This window comes from Rhinopithecus roxellana, chromosome 15, assembly GCF_007565055.1.
Source record: "Rhinopithecus roxellana isolate Shanxi Qingling chromosome 15, ASM756505v1, whole genome shotgun sequence".
Classification (NCBI taxonomy): domain Eukaryota; kingdom Metazoa; phylum Chordata; class Mammalia; order Primates; family Cercopithecidae; genus Rhinopithecus; species Rhinopithecus roxellana.
This window is the reverse complement of record NC_044563.1, coordinates 78777577-78799351: the sequence shown is the minus strand read 5'-3', so window position 1 is coordinate 78799351 and position 21775 is coordinate 78777577. Positions and strand designations below refer to the sequence as shown.

General features: G+C 48.9%; 2 protein-coding genes across 19 annotated transcripts; both read right to left on the bottom strand.

Annotated features, from left to right (window-relative positions):
• Positions 1-924: 924 nt before the first annotated feature.
• TMEM25 (transmembrane protein 25) lies at positions 925-17331 on the bottom strand. Of its 18 annotated transcripts, none has more exons than XM_030918683.1 (9): positions 17191-17331; positions 16569-16665; positions 15981-16292; positions 15234-15524; positions 14890-15021; positions 14551-14581; positions 14309-14409; positions 14081-14167; positions 12603-13928 (listed from the first exon to the last, which is right to left on the bottom strand). In XM_030918683.1, the coding sequence occupies exons 2-9, from the start codon at positions 16636-16638 to the stop codon at positions 13855-13857; spliced, it is 1098 nt and encodes a 365-aa protein (XP_030774543.1). In that variant the 5' UTR covers positions 16639-16665; positions 17191-17331; the 3' UTR covers positions 12603-13854. The 18 variants fall into 18 exon arrangements, with proteins under 18 accessions (XP_030774536.1, XP_030774534.1, XP_030774535.1 ...); XM_010367452.2 differs by having other exon boundaries at positions 14081-14170; positions 16569-16662; positions 17191-17311; XM_010367451.2 differs by having other exon boundaries at positions 14081-14170; positions 17191-17249.
• TTC36 (tetratricopeptide repeat domain 36) lies at positions 17228-21303 on the bottom strand. The gene is made up of 3 exons (XM_010367455.2): positions 21028-21303; positions 19868-20053; positions 17228-17782 (listed from the first exon to the last, which is right to left on the bottom strand). Exons 1-3 carry the CDS (start codon positions 21293-21295, stop codon positions 17520-17522), a joined length of 717 nt encoding a protein of 238 aa, XP_010365757.2. The 5' UTR covers positions 21296-21303; the 3' UTR covers positions 17228-17519.
• Between the last annotated feature and the right edge of the window lie 472 nt (positions 21304-21775).

Here is a 21775-nt window from a genome sequence, read left to right as displayed (position 1 = left end):
AACATAGGGAGACCCTGTCTCTACAAAAAATAATAATTGGGCATGGGAGGCTGAGGCGGGAGGATCCCTTGAGCCCAGGAGGTCAAGGCTGCAGTAAGCCATGATCATGCAACATAGCAAGACACTGCTGTCTAAACAAAACAAAAAATCGATACCATCAGCCTAACAGATACACAATAAACACATAGGTAGGAGAGGAACTGTTTCTTATAAACCCTTTAACTATGATCATCATGCTTGAAGCCTCAGTTTTGTTTTGTTGTTTCTTAAGAGACAGGGTCTTGCTGTATTGTCTAGGCTGGAGTGCAGTGGCATTTCATAGGCCCCTACTCTTGGGCTCAAGCCATCCTCCTGCCTCAGCCTACCAATTAGCTGGAACTGCAGGTGCACCACCATGGCTGGCCTAAGTTTGACATATCAGGCCCACATGCTTTGCTCTCAGATAGGTACCATTAATGCTCACATTCAACTCACAGGGAATGAAGGGAGACAAAATTGGATAGGATTCCATTAGGTTTGCTCCATTAGGTTTTCAGGAAGCAATCAGATGGCCTTCTGAGCTGAAAGATAACACTAATAAATACAGTTGATTCTCATTCATGGTGGTTATTCTGTAAAGTCACTGTGAACACTTATTTAGCAAATATTGAACTATAGAACCATTGTTCCTAGAGGAAATACAGGGTTAGGTTCCTGTGTAGCTCTGGTCATAACATCTCATCAGCTGACCACTAATTCATTGAACTCGTAGCCAACAGCACTATAACTCATGCCTGAATGAGCTATACTGCTAACACTTATTTTCTCCATAGGGCACATCACAGCCTTCTTGCACCTAAGAACACAAGATAGCACTTCAGCACTACTCTTGGAAACCATTTTAAACAGCGAAATTACCATCAAAAATGTTCAAAATGTAGCACTACATAGACTGCAAAAAGGACACTTGTTTCTAATATGAGTTGAAATGAGGCAGAGTGCCGCCTTCAACCTCAGCTGGGAATGTGGGCATCAAGAAACCAGAATTTTTCAGTGTTCTGAGCATGTCCAAAAATGACCATGGAAACAAGTAGTAATTTGGGGTTGCAAATAGATTTTAGCAAGTAGGTGAATTCACAAATACAGAATCTGCAAATACTGAGAATCAGCTGGACTCCCTGCTTAAGCTCCTGGTTGGTGCCTGGGCCTTTCAGCTTCTCTGTCTCCTCCAGCACATCCACCGCACCTCTTCAGGGATCATCTTCAGATGGCTTTCACCAGGCTTCTCTCTCCAACAGTCTCCAGTTACTCCCTTTTGGCTACTTGCTCTGTAACCCTAGGAAAAGTCAATTAACTTCCCAGCCATGAAACAGTTACAATAAACACTAACTTTGTCCTGTGGATAAAAATAATGTGAAAAGATTAAGTGGGCTGGGCACAGTGGTTCACACATGTAATTCCAGCACTTTGGGAGGCCGAGTTAGGAGGATCACTTAAGCCCAGGAGTTAAGAGACCAACTCGGGGAACAAAGCAAGACCATGTCTCTACAAAAAATAAAATAGCTGGGTATGGTTGCGCATTCCTATAGTCCCAGCTGCTTGGGACGTTGAAGCAGGAGGATCGTTTGAGCCCAGGAGGTGAAGGTTATAGTGAGCTACGATTGCACCACTGCACTGAAGCCTAGGTGAGTGAGACCCCGTCTCCAAAAAATAAGTGCCAGTGCCATAAAATGTAAAATATAATAATTTTGTTAACTAAGTATAAATTTTCAACTCTGGCCTTTTAGACTTTCCATTTGGCTACTCTCTCCCTACCCCAAGATCCTCACTTTCTACAATTGTCCGAGGTAAACTGCAAAACCAATTTGCTTGTCATGCTATGCACGTGACTCATGAGTTCTCTGTTCCAACTAAACTTTTAGGTAGGCGATTTTCCTTGCTGAAAGTGTCCCTTGCCTTCTCTACTGATCCTAGGCTCTTGGCACTTCCAAGTAAACAAAAATCAAACTCAAGTATTTACATCTTCACTCCCTCCTTTAATCCTACTAAAATGTCAGTATAGGAAACTAAATAGATGTAAACCAGCGAGGACAGATAATAGGAAAGAAAATGATGAGAGACTAGAGAGCAACAATTGTAGAAGATGAAGGGGTAACTGATTTAGTAGGAGAAAGATAAAAAACGTGAAATCTAACTGCATGTAGAGGACAGGGTCTGAGAGTCAGTGAGAAGTAAGCCACTTCACACTGTGGAACCCTGGAAAGGATCGGGAACAGAAAGTGCCAGATAATTCTGATAGCAAGTGTATAGGGTGGGGCTGAAAACAGGAGGTTGGTTGAAGGTTTATACGGGAAGCAGATCCCCAGAACCTTCCCCCACTGTGCACCCACCTCCTTAGCTTAACAGAAAATGGGCACCTTTGAACCAGGTAGGCTCGGACATGAGAATACCAAGCAACTAGGAGGACGGAAGTAAGGGGCAATGTTTAAATAAAAGGATTAAATAAAGGAATGAGTTTGCATCCAGCCCTTTGTCAAGCTGATACCTCCAAAGCAGGATACTGAAAGAGTCTACTTCCAGGAAATTGATCAGGCAAAGAGGAAAGACCGACAGATACTGACAATTAGGATTCTTTAAGCAAATGTCCAGATCCTACCTATACATCAACTTCCAGATTTTTTGTCTTAATCATGTGTGTGCACACACAAATCATAAACTACCATACATAAGATAAGAAGGAAATAGAGGACTTCTTCTTTTTTTAATTTTTTAATTTTTTTTTAGAGAGTCTCACTCTGGGCCAGGCGCGGTGGCTCAAACCTGTAATCCCAGCACTTTGGGAGGCCGAGGCGGGTGGATCACGAGGTCAGGAGGTCGAGACCATCCTGGCTAACATGGTGAAACCCCATCTCTACTAAAAAAATATAAAAAATTAGCCGGGCGAGGTGGCGGGCGCCTGTAGTCCCAGCTACTCCGGAGGCTGAGGCAGGAGAATGGCGTAAACCCGAGAGGCAGAGCTTGCAGTGAGCTGAGATCTGGCCACTGCACTCCAACCTGGGCGACTGAGCGAGACTCTGTCTCAAAAAAAAAAAAAAAAAAAAAAAAAAAGAGAGTCTCACTCTGTTGCCCAGGCTGGAGTACAGTGACGAGATCTCGGCTCACTACAAACTCCCCTTCCTGGGCTCAGGTGATCCTCCCACCTCAGCCTCCTGAGTAGCTGGGATTATAGGCATGCACCACCATGCCTGGTTTTTCTGTTTTTTTGTTTATTGTTTTTTTTTTTTTTTTGTATTTTTAGTAGAGACAGGGTTTCACCATGTTGGTCAGGCTGGTCTTGAACTCCTGGTTTCAAGTGATCCACCCACCTTGGCTTCCCAAAGTGCTAGGATTACAGGTGTGAGCCACTATGCCCGGCCAGAAATAGGAAACTTAATAAATCAATCAGAGCTAATAGAAATACAAAACAATTGGCCGGGGGCGGTGGCTCACGCCTGTAATCCCAGCACTTTGGGAGGCTGAGGCGAGTGGATCACAAGGTCAGGAGATCGAGACCATCCTGGCTAACATGATGAAACTCCGTCTCTATTAAAAATATAAAAAATTAGCCGGGCGCGGTGGCAGGCGCCTGTAGTCCCAGCTACTCGGGAGGCTGAGACAGGAGAATGGCGTGGGCCTGGGAGGCGGAGCTTGCAGTGAGCCGAGATCACGCCACTGCACTCCAGCCTGGGCGACAGAGCAAGACTCCGTCTCAAAAAAAAAAAAAAAAAGAAATACAAAACACTCTAACAGCAGCATACAGATGCTTCTCAAGTGCACATGGGACATTGTTTAGGATAGACCATATGTTGGGCTACAAGTCCCAATAGATTTAAGAGACAGACATACAAAGTAGTTTCTCTGACTGTACCAGGATGAAGTTAGAAATCAATAACAGGCCGGGCGCGGTGGCTCAAGCCTGTAATCCCAGCACTTTGGGAGGCCGAGGCGGGCGGATCACAAGGTCAGGAGGTCGAGACCATCCTGGCTAACACAGTGAAACCCCGTCTCCACTTAAAAAATACAAAAAATTAGCCGGGCGAGATGGCGGGCGCCTGTAGTCCCAGCTACTCGGGAGGCTGAGGCAGGAGAATGGCGTGGACCCGGGAGGCGGAGCTTGCAATGAGCTGAGATCCGGCCACTGCACTCCAGCCTGGGCGACAGAGCGAGACTCCGTCTCAAAAAAAAAAAAAAAAAAAAAAAGAAATCAATAACAGAAGGAAAACAGGAAAACTCACAAATTTGTGGAAATTAAGCAATACACTCTTAACCAATAGGTCAAAGAAGAAGTCACAAGAGAAATTAGAAAATTAGAAACAAATAAGCTGGGCGTGGTGGCTCACGTCTGTAATCCCAGCTCTTTGGGAGGCCAAGGTGGGCAGATCACTTGAGATAAGGAGTTGGAGACCAGCCTGGCCAACATGGTGAAACCCTGTCTCTACTAAAAATATAAAAATTAGCCAGGTATGGTAATGGGCGCCTGTAATCCCAGCTACTCAGGAGGCTGAGGCAGGAGAATCACTTCAACCAGGGAGGCAGAGGTTGCAGTGAGCTAAGATCATGCCACTGCACTCTAGCCTGAGTGACAGAGTAAGACTCCGTCTAAAAAAAAAAAAAAATAGAAACAAAAAATGAAAGCACAATATACCAAAGCTAACGGGGTGCAGCTAAAGCAGTGCCAAGAGGGAAATCTATGTGTAAATGTTTGTATTAAGAACGATCTCGCCGGGCGCGGTGGCTCACGCCTGTAATCCCAGTACTTTGGGAGGCCAAGGCGGTGGATCACAAGGTCAAGAGATCGAGACTATCCTGGCCAACATGGTGAAACCCTGTCTCTACTAAAAATACAAAAATTAGCTGGGCGTGGTGGCACATGCTGGTAGTCCCAGCTACTCGGGAGGCTGAGGCAGGAGAATTGCTTGAACCCGGGAAGCGGAGGTTGTAGTGAGCTGAGATTGTGTACTGTACTCCAGCCTGGTAACAGAGTGAGACTCTGTCTCAAAAAAAAAAAAAAAAAGATTTCAAATAACCTACAAATTAAGGAACTAGGAAAAGAAGAGTAAAACTGAAGGGAAAAAAAAAAAAAAAGAAAAAAAGAAACCCAAAGCTAACAGAAGAAAGGAAATAAAGATTAAAGCAGAGTCTCGTGGTTTGAAAGCCAGCTCAGCAGCAGAACAATAGAACAGGTAGAGGTTTTTGATGCCAGTCCCTGGCATTTGGATGGCATTTCTGGACCCACTGGGGCCATGGGGAACTTGCCACCCTAAAGGGAAGGTCACAGGCCTGTCTGCCTTCGCCATCTGCTGACTGTATGGCCCCCAGGCCCTTGAGTGAACATAGGCGGTAGTCACATAGTGGATACAAGGGCCTTAGGCGAGACTCAGTGCTGTGCTGGCTTCAGGTCTCACCCAGTGAAGTCCCAGTGGCGGTGGCCACAGGGGTTCTTATGTCACCCCACCCCTGGCTCCAGGTGGCCCACCACACAGAGAGACTCCATTTGTTTGGGAGAAAGTAAGAGAAGAGAACAAGAGCCTCTGACTGGTAATACAGATAATTCTGGATTTTATCCACCACCACCAAGGCAGTACCTCTATGAGTCTGCAATAACCAGAGTGTTATTGAGCTTGGGGTGATCCCTAATGCAGAGGCTGCTTAGATCACAACATCAAAGTCCTTTTGAGTACCTGGAAAGCCTTTCCAAGAAGGATGGGTACAAATAAGCCTAGACTGTGAAGACTACGATAAATACCTGCCTCTTGAATGCCGACACTGACGAATATCTACAAGCATCAACACCATTCAGGAAGACATGACGTCACCAAACAAACCTAAATAAGGCACCAGAGACCAATCTTGGAGAGAGAGAGGTATGCGACCTTTCAGACAGAGAAGTCAAAATAGCTGTTTTGAGGAAACTCAAATCAAGATAACACAAAGAAGGAATCCAGAATTCTATCAGATAAATTTAACCAAGAGATTGAAATAAATTAAAAGAATCAAGCAGAAATTCTAGAGTTGAAAAATGCAATGGGCATATTGAAGAACACATCAGAGTTTTTTTTTTGAGACAGGGTCTCACTCTGTTGCCCAGGTTGGAGTGCAATGGTGTGATCCCACGGCTCACTGCAACCTCCACCTCCTGTGTTCAAGCAATTCTCGTGCCTCAGCGTCCCAGGTAGCTGGGAGTACAGGCATGTGCCACCACACTTGGCTAATTTTCTGTGTTTTTAGTAGAGACCGTTTTGCCATGTTTGCCAAGCCGGTCTGGAACTCCTGGCCTCAAGTGGTCCACCTGCCTTGGCCTCCTAAAGTGTTGGAATTACAGACATGAGCTACCATATGTGGCCCATGCATAAGAGTCTTTTAATAGCAGAATTGATCAAGCAGAAGAATTAGTGAACTGAAGACAGGCTATTTGAAAATGCACAGTCTGGGCTGGGCATGGTGGCTCACGCCTGTAATCCCAGCACTTTAGGAGGCCAAGGCAAGTGGATCACTTGAGTTCAGGAGTTTGAGACCAGCCTGGCCAACATGGTGAAACCCCATCTCTACTAAAAATACAAAAATTAGCTGAGCATGGTGGCGGGCACCTGTAGTCCCAGCTACTTGGGAGGTTGAGGCAGGAGAATTGTTAGATCCCAGGAAGTGGAGGTTGTAGTGAGCTGAGATCGTACCATTGCACACCAGCCTGGGCGACAGAGTGAGACTCTGTCTCAAAAAACAAAACAAAACAGTCAGAGGAGATGAAAGAAAATAGAATAAAAAAGAATGAGGCATGCCTACAAGATCTAGAAAATTGCCTCAAAAGCGCAAGTCTAAGAGTTACTGGCCTTAAAGAGGTGGTAGAGAAAAAAAATGGAGTAGAAAGTTTATTCAAAGGGATAACAGATAATTTCCCAAGCCTAGAGAAAGGTATCAATATCCAAGTACAAGAAGGTTAAAGAACACCAAGCAGATTTAACCCAAAGACTACCTCAAGGCGTTTAATAATCAAGCACCTAAAGGTCAAGGATAAGGAAAGGATCCTAAAAGCAGCAAGAGAAATGAAACATACAAAGAAGTCCAATACATCTAGCAGCAGACCTCTCCGTGGTAGCCTTACAAGCCAGGAGAGAGTGGCTTGACATATTTAAAGTGCTGAAGGAAAAAAACTTTTACCCTAGAGTAGCATATCTGGTGAAAATATCCGTCAGACATGAAGGAGAAATAAAGACTTTTCCAGACAAAGGTGAAGGATGTCACCAACACCAGACCTGTCCTACAAGAAATGCTAAAGGACATTAATGAGCAATAAGAAATCATCTGAAGGTACAAAATTTACTGGACATAAGAAAAGGACATTAATGAGCAATAAGAAATCATCTGAAGGTACATAATTTACCGTTAATAGTAAGTACACAGAAAAAAACCAGAATATTATAACCTCGTAACTATAGTGTATAAACTACTTGTATCTGAAGTAGAAAGACAAAAAGATGAACCAATGAAAAATAGTAACTACAACAACTTTTCAAGATATAGCACAAGATATAAATAGAACCAACAAAAAGTAAAAAGCAGGGATACAAACTTAAGGTGTAGAGTTTTATTAGTTTTCTTTTTGCTTTTCTGCTTATGCAAACAGTGTTGTTGTTCTCAGATTAAAATAATGAATTATAAGATACTATTTGCGGCCAGGCGTGGTGGCTCACGCTTGTAATCCCAGCACTTTGGGAGGCCAAGGCAGGCAGATCACTTAAGGTCAGGAGTTTGAGACCAGCTTGGCCAACATGGTGAAATCCTGTCTCTACTAAAAACACAAAATTAGCCAGGTGTGGTGGTATGCGCCTGTAGTCCCAGCTACTCAGGAGGCTGAGGCAGGAGAATCACTTGAACCTGTGAAGCAGAGGTTGCAGTGAGCCGAGATTGCACCACCACACTCCAGCCTGGGTGACAGAGCGAGACTCCATCTCAAAAAAACAAACAAAACAAAACAAGATAGTATTTGCAAGCCTCATGGTAACCTCAAATCAACAAACACACAATGGAAACAAAAAATAAAAAGTGAGAAACTAAATCATATCAGAGAAAGTTACCTTCACTAAAAGAAAGACAGGAAGGAAGGAAAGAAGGAAGAGAAGGCCAGAAAACAAATAACAAAATGGCAGCAGTAAGTCTTTACTGATCAATAGTAACATTGAATGTAAATGGACTCAACTTTCCAATCAAAAGACACAGAGTGGTTGAATGCATAAAAAAATACAAGACCCAATGATCTGTTGCCTACAGGAAACACACTTCACCTAAAAAGACACATAGACATAAAGGGATGGAAAAAGATATTCCATGCCAATGGAAACCAAAAACAAGTGCAGTAGTTATACCTCTTTAAGAAAAAATAGATTACAGACAAAAACTACAAGAAGAGACAAGAAAGGTTACTATATCATAATAAAGGGATCAATTTGGCAACAGGGTATAACAATTGTAAATATATATGTACCTAACACTGGAGCACCCAGATATAGAAAGCAAATATTATTAGAGCTAAAGAAAGAGATAGACTCCAATGCAATAATAGCTGAAGACTTCAACACCCCACTTTCAGCAGAGACAAATCTTCCAGACAGAAAATAAACAAAGAAACACCAGACGTAATTTGCCCTGTTAACCAAATGGACCTAATATATATTTAGAGAACACTTCACCCAGCAACTGCAGAATACACATTCTTCTCTTCAGCATGTGAATATTCTTAAGGGTATACCATATGTTAGGTCACAAAAGTCCTAAAACTTGAAGTCAAAAATTGAAGTAATATCAAGCATTTTCTGTAACCACAATGGAATAAAACCAGAAATAAATAACAAGAATTTTGGAAACTATACAAATACATGGAAATTTAAAAATATGTTCCTAAATGACCAGTGGGTGAATGAAGAAATTAAGAAGGAAATTGAAAAATTTCTTGCCAGGCGCGGTGGCTCACGCCTGTAATCCCAGCCACTTTGGGAGGCCGAGGCAGGCAGATCACGAGGTCAGGAGATCGAGACCATCCTGGCTAACATGGTGAAACCCCGTCTCTACTAAAAATACAAAAATTAGTCAGGCGTGCTGGTGCGCACCTGTAATCCCAGCTACTCGGAAGGCTGAGGCAGGAGAATCCTGTGAACTCAGGAGGCAGAGGTTACCACTGCACTCCAGCCTGGGCAACAAGAACAAAACTCCGTCTCAAAAAGAAAAGAAAAAGGAGACATGACATTACAATACTTCAGAAATTCAAAGGACCTTTAGTGGCTACTATGAGCAATTATATGCCAAGAAATTGGAAAATCTAGAAGAAATGGATAAATTCCTAGACACATACACCCTACCAAGATTTAACCATAAAGAAATCCAAAACCTGAACAGGCCAATAACAAGGAACAACATGGAAGCCATAATAAAAAGTCTTTCCAGCTGGGCATGGTGGCTCAGGTCTGTAATCCCAGCACTTTGGGCGGCCAAGGCGGTACACACCTGTAATCTTTTTTACAATAGTCGAAAGGTGGAAACAACCCAAATGTCCATTGAAAGATAAATAGATAAACAAAATGTGTATATGTAAGTAATGGAATGCTATTCAGCCTTAAAAATGAACAACATTCTGACACGTGCAACAATATGGATGCCTTTTTTTTTTTTTTTTTTTGAGACAGAATTTTGCTCTTGTCGCCCAGGTTGGAATGCAATGGTGCAACCTCGGCTCACTGCAACCTCCACCTCCCAGGTTCTCGTGATCCACCCGCCTCAGCCTCCCAAAGTGCTGGGATTACAGGCGTGAACCACTACGGCTGGCCAACATTTCTCAAAAGAAGACATACAAATGGCTAACAGGTGTATGAGAAAATGCTCAACATCACTAATCATCAGAGAAATGCAAATCAAAACCACAATGAGTTGACCCCAATCAGAATGGCTATGATTAAGAAGACAAAGCTGGGCATGGTGGCTCACGCCTGTAATCCCAGCACTTTGAGAGGCCGAGGTGGGCAGATCATGAGGTCAGGAGTTCAAGACCAGCCTGGCCAATATGGTGAAACCCCGTCTCTACTAAAAATACAAAAATTAGCCAGGCGTGGTGGTACATGCCTGTAGTCCCAGCTACTGGGGAGGCTGAGGCAGAAGAATTGCTTGAACCTGGGAGGTGGAGGTTGCAGTGAGCTGAGATCGCACCCCTGCACTCCAGCCTGAGTGACAGAGACTCTGTCTCAAAAAAACAAGACAAATAATTACAGATATTGATGAGGATGAGGAGAAAAGGGAACTCTTATATTGGTGGGAATGTAAACTAGTACAACCACTATGGAAAACCGTATGGGGATTCTTTCTCTTCTTTGGAGACAGGGTCTCACTCTGTGGCCCAGGCTGGAGTGCAGTGGGGTGATCTCAGTCACTGCAGCCTCCGCCTCCTGGGCTCAAGTGATCCTCTTGCCTCAGCCTCCCAAGTAGCTGGCACTACAGGTACACGCCACCACACCTGGCTAATTTTTGTGTTTTTGTAGAGATGGGAGTCTCACCATGTTGCCCAGGCTGGTCTTGAACTCCTGGGTTCAAGCGATCCACCTGCCTCGGCCTCCCAAAGTGCTAGGATTACAGGTATGAGTCACCACACCCAGCCTGTGATTTCTCAAAAAACTGAAAATAGAATTACCATTCAATCCAGCAATCCTGCTTCCGGGTATCTCCAAAAAGGAAATCAAAATATCAAAGAGACACCTGCACTTGCATGTGTATTGCTGCACAATTCACAATAGCAAATATGCAGAATCAACCTAAGTGACCATCAGTTGATGAATGGGTAAAGAAAATGTGGGATAAAGAAAAGAAGTGAGTTCAAAGGTACAAACATATAGTTAGAAGGAATAAAATCAATGCTTGATAGCAGAGGGAGGTGAGTATAGTTAACAAAAGTGTATTGTACTTGGGTAATGGACACCTTGAATATCCTAACCTGATCACTACATATTATACACATGTCACACCAGCCTGGGCAATAGAGTGAGACCCTGTCTCTACACATTTTTTTCTTTTTTTTAAGGACGGAGTCTTGCTCTGTCACCCAGGCTGTAGTGCATTGGCGTGATCTCGGCTCATTGCTATCTCTGCCTCCTGGGTTCCAGCAATTCTCCTGCCTTAGCCTCCTGAGTAGCTGGGACCACAGGCGCATGCCGCCATGCCCGGCTAATTTTTTTGTATTTTAGTAGAGATGGAGTTTCACCATGTTCCCCAGGCTGGTCTCTAACTCCTGCGCTCAGGCAATCCACCTGCCTCGGCCTCCCAAAGTGCTAGGATTACAGGCGTAAGGCACCGTGTCCAGTCCCCCCAGATCTTTTTTAATTAGCTGAGCACAATGGCACACACCTGCAGTTCCAACTACTCATGAGGCTGAGGTGGGAGGATCCCTTAAACACAGGAGTTCAAGGCTGCAGTGAGCTATGACTGCACCACTGCACTCCAGCCTGAGTGACAGAGCTAGACACACACACGCGTGCTCTCTCGAGCTCTCTCTCTGTATATACACATACATACATATGTATGTAACACAATTTCAATGAACCTCATAACTTTGTACCAAAAAAATCACAGCCCAGTCTGAGCCTTCTGTTCCCATGGGCAGGACGAAGGGGCTCAGCATACTTTAGCCCAGTCCTGAGGTGGGAAGAAGCAGCTCAGTGATATGGACCAAGTGAGAATGAGATGCTGGTTATAGCCAAGAGCCCCCCACGCAGCACTCCTGAAATAGAGGATGCCAATCCTGCCGCTGGGAACAGTGTAATTAAAGAAATATTATTTATTTTTCTGAAGCAAATTTGGTAATGTCAGAGCTGAGTGGTGGATATACAGGTGCTTGCCATATTTTTTTCCACTGTGAGATTGGAAAACTTCATTTAAAAAACATATTAGGGCCGGGGGCGGTGGCTCAAGCCTGTAATCCCAGCACTTTGGGAGGCCGAGGCGGGCGGATCACAAGGTCAGGAGATCGAGACCATCCTGGCTAACACGGTGAAACCCCGTCTCTACTAAAAAATACAAAAAAAAAAAAAACTAGCCGGGTGAGGTGGCGGGCACCTGTAGTCCCAGCTACTCGGGAGGCTGAGGCAGGAGAATGGCAGTGAACCCAGGAGGCGGAGCTTGCAGTGAGCTGAGATCTGGCCAGTGCACTCCAGCTTGGGTGACAGAGCGAGACTCCGTCTCAAAAAAAAAGAAAACATATTAGAAGAAGGCTGGGTGCGCTGGCTCACACCTGTACTCCCAGCACTTTGGGAGGCCAAGGTGGGCAGATCACGTGAGGTCGGGAGTTCGAGACCAGTCTGGCCAACATGGTGAAACCCCATCTCTACTAAAAATATAAAAATTAGCTGGGCATGGTGGTAGGCGCCTATAGTCCCAGCTACTTGGGAGGCTGAGGCAGGAGAATCATTTGAATCTGGAAGGCGGAGGTTGCTGTGAGCCAAGATCGCACCCCTGCACTCCAGCCTGGGCGACAGAGTGAGGCTCCATCTCAAACAAAACAAAATAAAACAGAAATGAAAATATATTAATAGAAGAAATGAAGCAGAGATATGTAAATTAATTCAGTCAAGTTTATTAAACTTACTGTGTGCTCAGCACTGTCCTAGGCAGTAACATGAAAAACATTACAAAAGAAGATCTCAACAAGGGAAAAATATATTCTGTACTATATTAATTTCCAATCATTTACATGTCGCCTTTTAAAGCATTCTTAGGTTGTTTTGGGGTATGTGGTCTCCTCCTTTCTCCATGTCCCCCTAAAGCTTCCACACTGTTGAACTATGTGCCTGTGGCGACCATCCTCCAGGAAGGGCACCTTCCTGCTGATGGGGCAACCAGGGGTTGGTCAGGGCTGGGGTCCCATGGTGGAGGAGACATGCTGAGAGGAAAACCATCAATCCCGAGAGCTCAGGACACTCACAGTGAATCACAGAAGGCCAAACGTGGGGAAGCCACAAAGAGGGCTCTGGGCCCCTCACTCACCCCCTCCCCTAGGGGATGTGCTTAAAGTGCTAACACCGTAATACAATGATGCATAGCTACAAGCCGTCCTGGGTGCTACTAGACTCATCGCTTGCCTCTTCCTCCCTGACTTGTGCTAATACTGAGCGGTGCCACAGGCCAATAGAAAAGTCTAGTGCCCAGCGAAGTGGTAGAGAAGGTCCAACATGTAACCTAGAATTCTCTAGAGGAGGTGGGGAATTTCCGGAAGGGGCAGAGAAGAACAGAGAGCTGTGCAGCAAAAAAGACTTGTGCTTCGCCAGTGCCCCTGGGCCAGGGGTTGGTTCCTGTACAAAGGGCAATTTGGTTCTACATAGCTAGCAGGGTCCTCAGTTTTACCTGAGGGAACAAGGATACATAGCATAGGAGGGAGGAAAATCCATGCAGGGCCCTCCCTGTCCCCCACAAAGGCATGCCCCCATGCCTACTGTACAAGGTGCTGTGGAGTACTGGGGTGGGCATACAGCAGGGCATGACACACTTGGATGCTGGATGACATCTGAACACCCTGGCCAAAAAGATCCCTCTGGAAGGGCCCAGTCATCACATGCAGGGCCCGCCCTGAGTCAGCATGAGGGGCTTAGGTCCAATTGGTAGCCTTGCCAAAGATACCTGTGCCCCTGTGGGTTACAGCCCAGTGAAATGCATCACATGCATGACATAGAGGGCACCCCAGCTAGGAGGGCAAGCAAAAGTGGCAGTGGCATGACCTCTTCACGTTGGTGACACAGCTAGGCAGAGGATGCCTTGGAGGAATGGGAGGGTGCCCAGAGGCCAAGAGAATACTCTTGTCTCGCCCTCGGCTCAAAGCCAGATCTCATCACTGCTCACGCTGGACACTCGATAGATATAGCCCAGCATTGGGAGGCGGATGAAACCTGCAGGATCAAAGAAGCCCGCAGGGACTCAGTAATGCTTGTTCCTTGGAACTTGGGAGAGCACTCTCTGCCTCCTGGGCACTTGGAGGCCTTTGGCATAAGCACAGGGCTGGGGGGCAGAGGAGGAGGGTGGCAGACCCCTTCCCCAGTACCTCGGCTGGTGAGGAGGCCGCCGGGCTCCGGGTCCAGAAGCTCTGGCCGGCTGTTGTTCTGAGCCATCTGCTGGTCTGCTGGTTTCACTGCTGGTGGACAAAGAGGGCAGTGTTCAGGAACAGGAGTGTGCCTGATGGGGCCTCGCCCCTCCCAAGCACCAAGCTCTCTTTTTCTCAGAAGCACTTCTGGAGATGAAGCAGAGGCAAAGAGCAGGGCCCTATATATACCTCTGGAATCTGGAGTGAGGTCATTGAGCTGAAGGTTGGACGGGAGGGACATGTTCTCTCGTGGCAGGCGCACGTTGTTGAGTTTTAGGTTGTTGGAGTCACTACAGGGAGGGTAAAGGTCGGGATGGATATGTGTCCCAGCACAGGCACTCATGGCTGCCTCTACCAGAAACCGCAGGCTCCCTCCTGTCCCCATCCTGCATTTCGGTGAGGCTTGTCCACCCAGCCCCAGGAAGAATTACCTTGATATCAGAGATGGGCGCCGGGAGGGGCCTGTGGAGAATGAAACCATGTCCCTAATTCTCAATGTGCCCTCCCACGCTGGGCTCTCCTCCTACCCTTTCAGAGCCAGGACCCTCAGGCAAGGGGTCTCTCAAATGCCCAGGCTTGGCCCTGGGGCCAGAGACTGGGTTCCCAGTGCCTGACCCTGCTACCTGGGATGCATGTCACCCTACCCATGGCCACACCCTGGAAGTGCTCTGCCACCGTCAGAGACGACTGGTTCTGCCCAGCTGCACTTGCTGTCCTGGCTGCTGCTCAGCCTGACCTCATCCCCACTGCCCCCAGTGTCCCTGGCCTACCTTTGGTTTTCTTCTCTTTCCTACAGACCAGGCAGGCCACCAAGGTGCTGAACCCCACGAGGGTGCCCAGGGCAAGCCCAGCAGCCACAACAATGCCCAGCAGTGGTACTTCCACCCGGGTAGCCAGAAGCCCTGGAGGATGTCCTCTGGTTAGGTCCCAAGTGGGCAGTGCCCCAACCCCAACACGCCATAGGTACTACTCTGCCCTCCTTGCCCAGGGTGGCTGGGAACAGTTCATCCACAAGACCAACTCACAGGGAAACAAGTACTCCCATTTCTGTATGGGGATGTGGACTCCTGCACCCACCTGAGGCTTTGCTGGGCCAGTTGCTGGCCATGCTCACCTGCGGCTGGAAGTGAGGCACTGGTGACACCCACATCATTGGTGGCCACCACCGAGAGGTTGTGTGCCAGGCTGCGGAGCTGCAGCTGTACCGTATGGTTGGTGAGCCAGGGGTAGTTCTGCGCATCCAGCACCAGGAAGTCAGAGGTGTTGACAGTCACTGGCCCATCCTGGTCTATCCAGGTGACATTGGCAGGCGGGTTGGCACGCACCAGGGCAAACAGGACAACCAGGAGGCCTCGGCCCTGAGCTTCCTGGTACTTGGCGCCGACTTGGGCAATCTCTGGCTTGACTGGTGCAAAGCAGAGGCCAATATGCTGTCACCACAGCCCCTTATACTTCTGGCCCTTTCTTCCCAAACCCAGATGGGAGCCAGGGGCCTGGGCCTCTCCTCAGAGGGGATGCTGAGGAACAGGATGGCTGGGTCTGCCAGACAGGCAGCATTTCGTAGTGATTATGAGTGTAAATACTAGAGCCAAATGCCCAGATGTGAATCCTGGCTCTGCTTCTTACCAGCGGGATCATCACCCTGGGCGGATTGCTTAACCTCTTTCTGCCTCGGTTTTCTTATTTGTAAAATGGTGACAAAAATAGTAATGACCTCATGGGATTATTCAGAGGATAAAATGAGTTCATATTTGCAAAGTGCTTAAGTGTCTGCTAAATGTCCTGCGGACCACCTGCCTGGTGGGTGCTGGGGGACCCTGGGCAGAGAACCTCTCTCCCTGCCCACCTCAGGGTCACTCACATTGCACATTGAGGATGACAGAGGCGTTGGCTGATCGGCCACTGCTGGGGTCCTGCAGGGAGCAGTTGAGCTCATGCTGGGCCCGGTGGGCAGTGACAGTGAAGGTGCTGGTGCCTCCAGAGAAGGCCTCCCCTCCCACGCTCAGCAGTCTTGAGGTGCTGGCCTCCTGCAGTTGTCCATCCAGATACCAGGCCAATCTGGGGGTGCCAGGCCCCCCTGCCACCCGGCAGGTGAAGGCGTGGCGTTCATTCTCCCGAAGTGCCCGCTCAGCCCAGGTCTGACCATCTATTTGTGGCGCCAACTCCCCCCAACCTGGAACACAGCAGGGGGCCTCTGGGAAGGGGTCAGGCAGGGTTGGTACTGTGCTGTGACCAGGAATTGCCCCAGTGAGAGGAGCACCAGGCCAAGGGAAAGGGCGCCTGAGTCCTCTCACCAGGGACTGGCTGGTTGGACCTAGGTAGGTGGGTGAAGGGAACAGGGACTCCAGGGTTTGGGGCCTGGAGTAGGTACCTAAACAGAAGAGCAGACAGAGGAGTGAGGGGGCTTTGGTCCCAGAAGGACTTGGTCAACGACTGAACAGGGGTGTACCTGAGCTCAGAAGGGCTGGCAGGAGCAGCAGTGTGCGCCGGAGGGTGGCTGGGCCTGGAGGTAGCGCCATGGTGGCCCGGGCCTGGGCCCCAGGCTGCTGAGAGAAGGGGGCGGGCCTCCGTGTCAGCCAGGTGACAGCAGGCAGGTCTAGCAATTGCTCCAGGAATTTACTCTCCAGAAACAAAAAGAACCATGTACGGAGACACAAATGCAGACCAGCCCCCAGTGGCGAAGGCACGGACACGAACGGCAAAGCCCAAAGGTACAGACCCACCCAGCAGACACCTGGACATCCTGCAGGTGCAGAACCGAGCACTGACTCCAGGCTACAATACAAACAGACACACGCCCGCAGATACGCAGAAGCAACCAGCATCCGTGCAACCACACCTTGCACACACGCACTCACACTCATACTCGGTCTCCACGCGCCCCTCCCCCAAAGGAATCGCCTTTCTCCCGATCCCATACTCTCTCCTGCCCTGTTCCCTCTCCCATCCCTCGCCCTACGCCCCCTTTCCTGGTGTTGGTGGCTCCGGTGGATGTGGGCGGAAGAGGAGGGGGTCGGAGGGTGGGGTCGCCGAGCATCCTGCCCCCGCCCCCCGCCGCCGGGGCGGCTCACCTGGCTCCTTCCCCGAGCGCTGCCGGAGCAACTGCTCAGGTCTGATGAGCACCGCAGTCCGCTGCAAGGGCGGGGGCTGCGTCAGGCAGGGCCAATCGATGCCTGGGCCCCACGGGCCCTCCCCCGGCAGGTGGGCGGTCGCGGCTCACCACCCGCCTGGCTGGTCCGTAGCCCGCGCCGAGAGACCCCCGCACAGAGTGCCCCCGCATGCCCTTCCCTCCGGGCGCGGTCAGGACGCAGGACCAGGCGGGGTCGGTTAGGCCCGACGGCTTTATTGGTTCAGGGCCCCCTCCCGTCCCCTCGCCTACGGACGCGCGGGCCAGCCGCGCTCAGCGGCTGTCGCGGGGGCGGCGCAGCTGCCCCATCATGTCGGCCAGCATGCGGTTGCACAGCGCGGCGTAGGGGTTGAGCAGCACCAGCTGGCGCCGCGCGAAGGGGCTGCCCAGCCGTGCCGCCCTCTCGAAGTCCCTGCGGGCGTCGTCGTCTCGGCCCTGCAGCCGCGCCAGGAGGCCGCGCTGCACAAAGCTCTGGCGGGCGGCGCGGCCCCGGCCGCCGCTCAGCTCCACTGCGCGTTCCAGGTCCTCCAGGGCGCCTGCGGGACCGACGAGACGGGCGGGGCGGGGGTCAACGGCCGCCGGGGCGGCCTTGCCGGAGCCCCAGCCCATCTGCTGCCGCGCTGATCACCGTGGTCCTTGCGGCTCCCGGGCGTGGCCATTTACAACCCGCCTCGCACCTGCTAGAGGTACGGATCGTTATCCCCATTACACAGACGAAGACTGTGGGAGAGTTGAGAGGACTTGCCCAGGGCTGTACAGCCAAGCCACTTAGTGGCAGAGCTGGGACTGAAGTCCAGGTCTCGCCTTGTTCCTATTTTTTTCCACCGCTAATATACGAAAACATGAACGTTGCAGGATTCTGAATGGTCACTATGTTTATGAGTCTGGCCCACTGCCCGGGCAAGTAGCAGCCAATTTATTCCACACCTGTTATTAAGCATCCACTATGTGCCAGGTGACTGACTCTGAATGTCAGGGTTCAAAAAAATAATATTAACTGCATAATCATTTCTTACAAGTACAATCAAGACAGTTTCTCACTGTTTTCCTTTTGAGGGCCCTTTTCTCTTTTCCATTGCTTGCTTTAGAACACATTCTCTCTCCCCTATATCCTGGACTGATTGCCTTTCGTTATTCTTTGGTTATCTCCATGTATGTAATTTCCTTGGTCCTGGAGCCAGAGCTGGCCTGCATCGTTTTTAGTTTTATTATTCTCATAAAATACTTGGGTTGGGCCTCAGAACTCTGAACTCAGAACCTCAGGCAGCCAGCCACCTTCTTAAGTCCATCGGGCTGGCTTCTTTCGGGCTCTGCTTCAATTCACTCATGTTCTCTAGTCTCCTAAAGAGCCTGAGCCTCCGGAGAAGCGCTCAGATTGCAGTACTCCTTGGTTTCCCTCAGAGGAGCTGGTCTGGAGGAATCTCTAGTTGGAAGCACCTCTGCATCTCTCTGGGGTTTTCGTCTGCAGGCTGTCTCCAGCGATCTGGGGCAGATAAGCCTGGAAAGGGGCTCTTGGGAGGTTCCCATTGTTCTTGGAGTGGGCTCAAAACTCCCTAGCCTGGCATTGCTGGTTCTGGGAGCACCTGCGTCACCACTGCTCCTAACAGTCAAGTAGTACTAGGTTTCCGTGGTTTACACCTTCACATTAGCCTCATCTTTGGTCCCCAGTGTGGTCCCATTGTCTCCACTTAATTAGAATAACCTGAATGCAGCAGGAGTTTGATCCAGTCACTCTCCTGTTAAAATCCTTGAGTGATCCCCCATGTTTTCAAGACAGTGCAGTCTCAGCCTAATACTCCCAAGCTGTTCATCAGGCCCTTGCCCACGGCTCTAGGCTCAGCTCTCCGTCCCTCCTTCACTCCCTGCTCCACCCAGCCTGAAGACCTGAAGCTCTCTGTACTTGTGCCTGCTTTTTGGACTTCTACAGACTGTACCTTCTCCACTCACCAACTAACTCCTACTCATGCTTTAAAACTCACCCTTCAGGAACAGGTCCCACGCTGACCCCTCTCAAACTTGTTTTGCTGGTCTCAGAATTATGTGTCTGTTCTGCCCCCTGGAGTGGGAGCGTTCTGAGGAGCAGCATCATGTGGGGATTAAGAGCACACACTCTGGAGCCCTACCACCTGGTTCACATCTCAGCTCTGCTGCTACCTGACTATGATAGTGGGCAAGTTACTTAGCCTCTCCATGCTTCAGTTTCTTCATCTATAAACTGAATGGTTTATCTATAAACTGGGGGTGACAATGGTACCTACTTTTTAGGGTTGTTGTGAGGATTGATTTACTAGTTTATATGTAAAGTGATTAATGCCTGGTACATAGTGACTGCTGTATAAATGTTGGCGATCCATATACCCTTTATCTCAGTGTCCTCAGCACCAGCCTACTGCCACATAGTAGGTTCTCATTAACTGTTCCTTAATGGAATGCAGTCTCTTCTGAATTTCATATTAGCCCCATGATATTAGCAGGGCCCTTGATACATCTCCTACCTTATAGGTAAGAAGACAGGCTCCAGAGGGGTTTAGCAAGGCCACCCCAGCCCCACAGCCACTTCATTTCCGGTCTGTGCCCTCCCGTGGGCCCTTTTGCTGAGGATACAGGGCATCTCCCCTTACCTGCCACGTCTCCCTGGAGTCGCCGGGCCTGGGCACGGTTGTTGTAGGCTGAAGCCCTCTCAGGCAGCAGGCAGATGGCTTGGCCAAACCTCTCCAGGGCTGTGCTGAGGTCCCCAGCCTCTGCTGCCATCACCCCCTGCAGCTCGAGGGCCTTGGACTGTTCCAGCTGTGCTTGAGGGAAAACATCTGGGCCAGGGAAGGAGCCAGGAGGGGCCAGGTGTGCAGTTGGTAGCAAGAAGAAAAAGCCACCTCAGGCTTTGGAATTCTGAGATCTGAGACAGAGCTGACTGGGAATGGGTCACAGCAGGGGTCAGCTGCAGTGTTTGAGGTAGGGGGAGATGAGGTCACTAAAGGTGGGAGCTAGCATTGCCTGAGTTCCAAGAGACCTGGAAAGGGGCTTTGGTTGGTTCCCCATTGCCAAGAGAATGAAGCCCAAACTCCTCAATCTGTTAAAGCACTTGCTCCAGGTCACACAGGCCATACATTGCAGAGCTTGGATTTGAACCCAGGTCATTCTGGCTCCTGTCTGCATTTTACTCTACTACACTGCCTCTTATGCAAAGGCCACCATGACATTCCCAGATCATGAACATCACTTCTTATGTATCCCTCAGCGTTTCGGCCTGAGTTAGTAAGGTGTAGGCTTTAATCCTCAGAAACAAAAGATATCAAAAACTTCTTCATTAGGGACTAATGGAAAAGCCAGTGAACACACTCACTGCAGAAGAGTTAGCTTGGAGCTTGGCTTGTGACAGTGTTTAACGGATACTAGTTGTGCTTGCTATATTGGAACCACTCAACTGAGCAACCATGCCCTGCCTTATTTCAATCTTCCGTTCTGGTGGTAGTATTCTCTGTTATGACAAAAATATGAGAGTTTAACATCACCTGGCAATTAAGTTTGGATCATACAATTAATTAAGTGGTAAGTTCAGAGGCCTAAGAGCTGATGGATTCAGAGACAAACCCCGGGTTATTCCTCTTGGCAGGACGTCTCTTACCAAACCCCCATCAGTGCACTAAGGAGCAGCCAACCTCTCTGATTCCAATCTCAATCATAATCATGGAACAAGGGGCCTTATAAGACCACTACCTCTGCCACCTTGGGAGGCCAGCAGGCCAGCCTATGTGCAGAGCTATACTTCAGATCAAATGCCCACCTTCTTTTTGTTCTTCCTTTTCTGCTTCCTCTCCGAGGTCCAGTCCAACAATGTCTCCAAATGGGGTGTCAGGGTTGAAGATGGCCTGCAGCACTGCCCGATCATTTGGAGTCCCCATGGTGCCCAACTCCAAAATCCCAAAAGGTGACTCCGGATGAGAGAAGAGGGAGGGACGTGGTGAGAGTGGAGCCTCCAGCAGGAAGTTGATCTGAAAGGATGAGGACCACCCCTTCATGAGGAGTGTCTCCCTGTCCTTGGCCGTTAGCATTTGCTCAACCTGTGGCCTGGAGGGTTGACCCTGGCTTGGCAGACTAATCGGTTACTTCTCAACTGCCTCTGCCCCCAGGAGAAACAGTAAACAAATCCAGCTTCAGCCTTAAGGTGGAGTGCAGCTAAGAGAAGGTGCTCTCCAGCTTCTCCCTGAAATGCTTTATTATATTCACAGTTGAGGAGAAAATAGATAAAATCACTACTTGACCTCCTTGGATAAAACAGGGGAGCTATGTAGAAGGTAAAGGCCCTGTTCCTTTGTGCTCTTGACCCTGCCTCATATCCACAATTAATTAGGTCCTGAACATACATCACTGATGAATAAAGGAAGAAAATACAGTCGAGAGCCAGTGTGGAGCGGACCTGAAGGTGGGCGACAGGGAATGATTTAGTGATGCCACCTTAAAGTCAAGGACTGTGGAAGGTACTTTGTGACCAGGTCACAGGCCATGCCCCTCCCCCTTTCCTCCACCCTCTC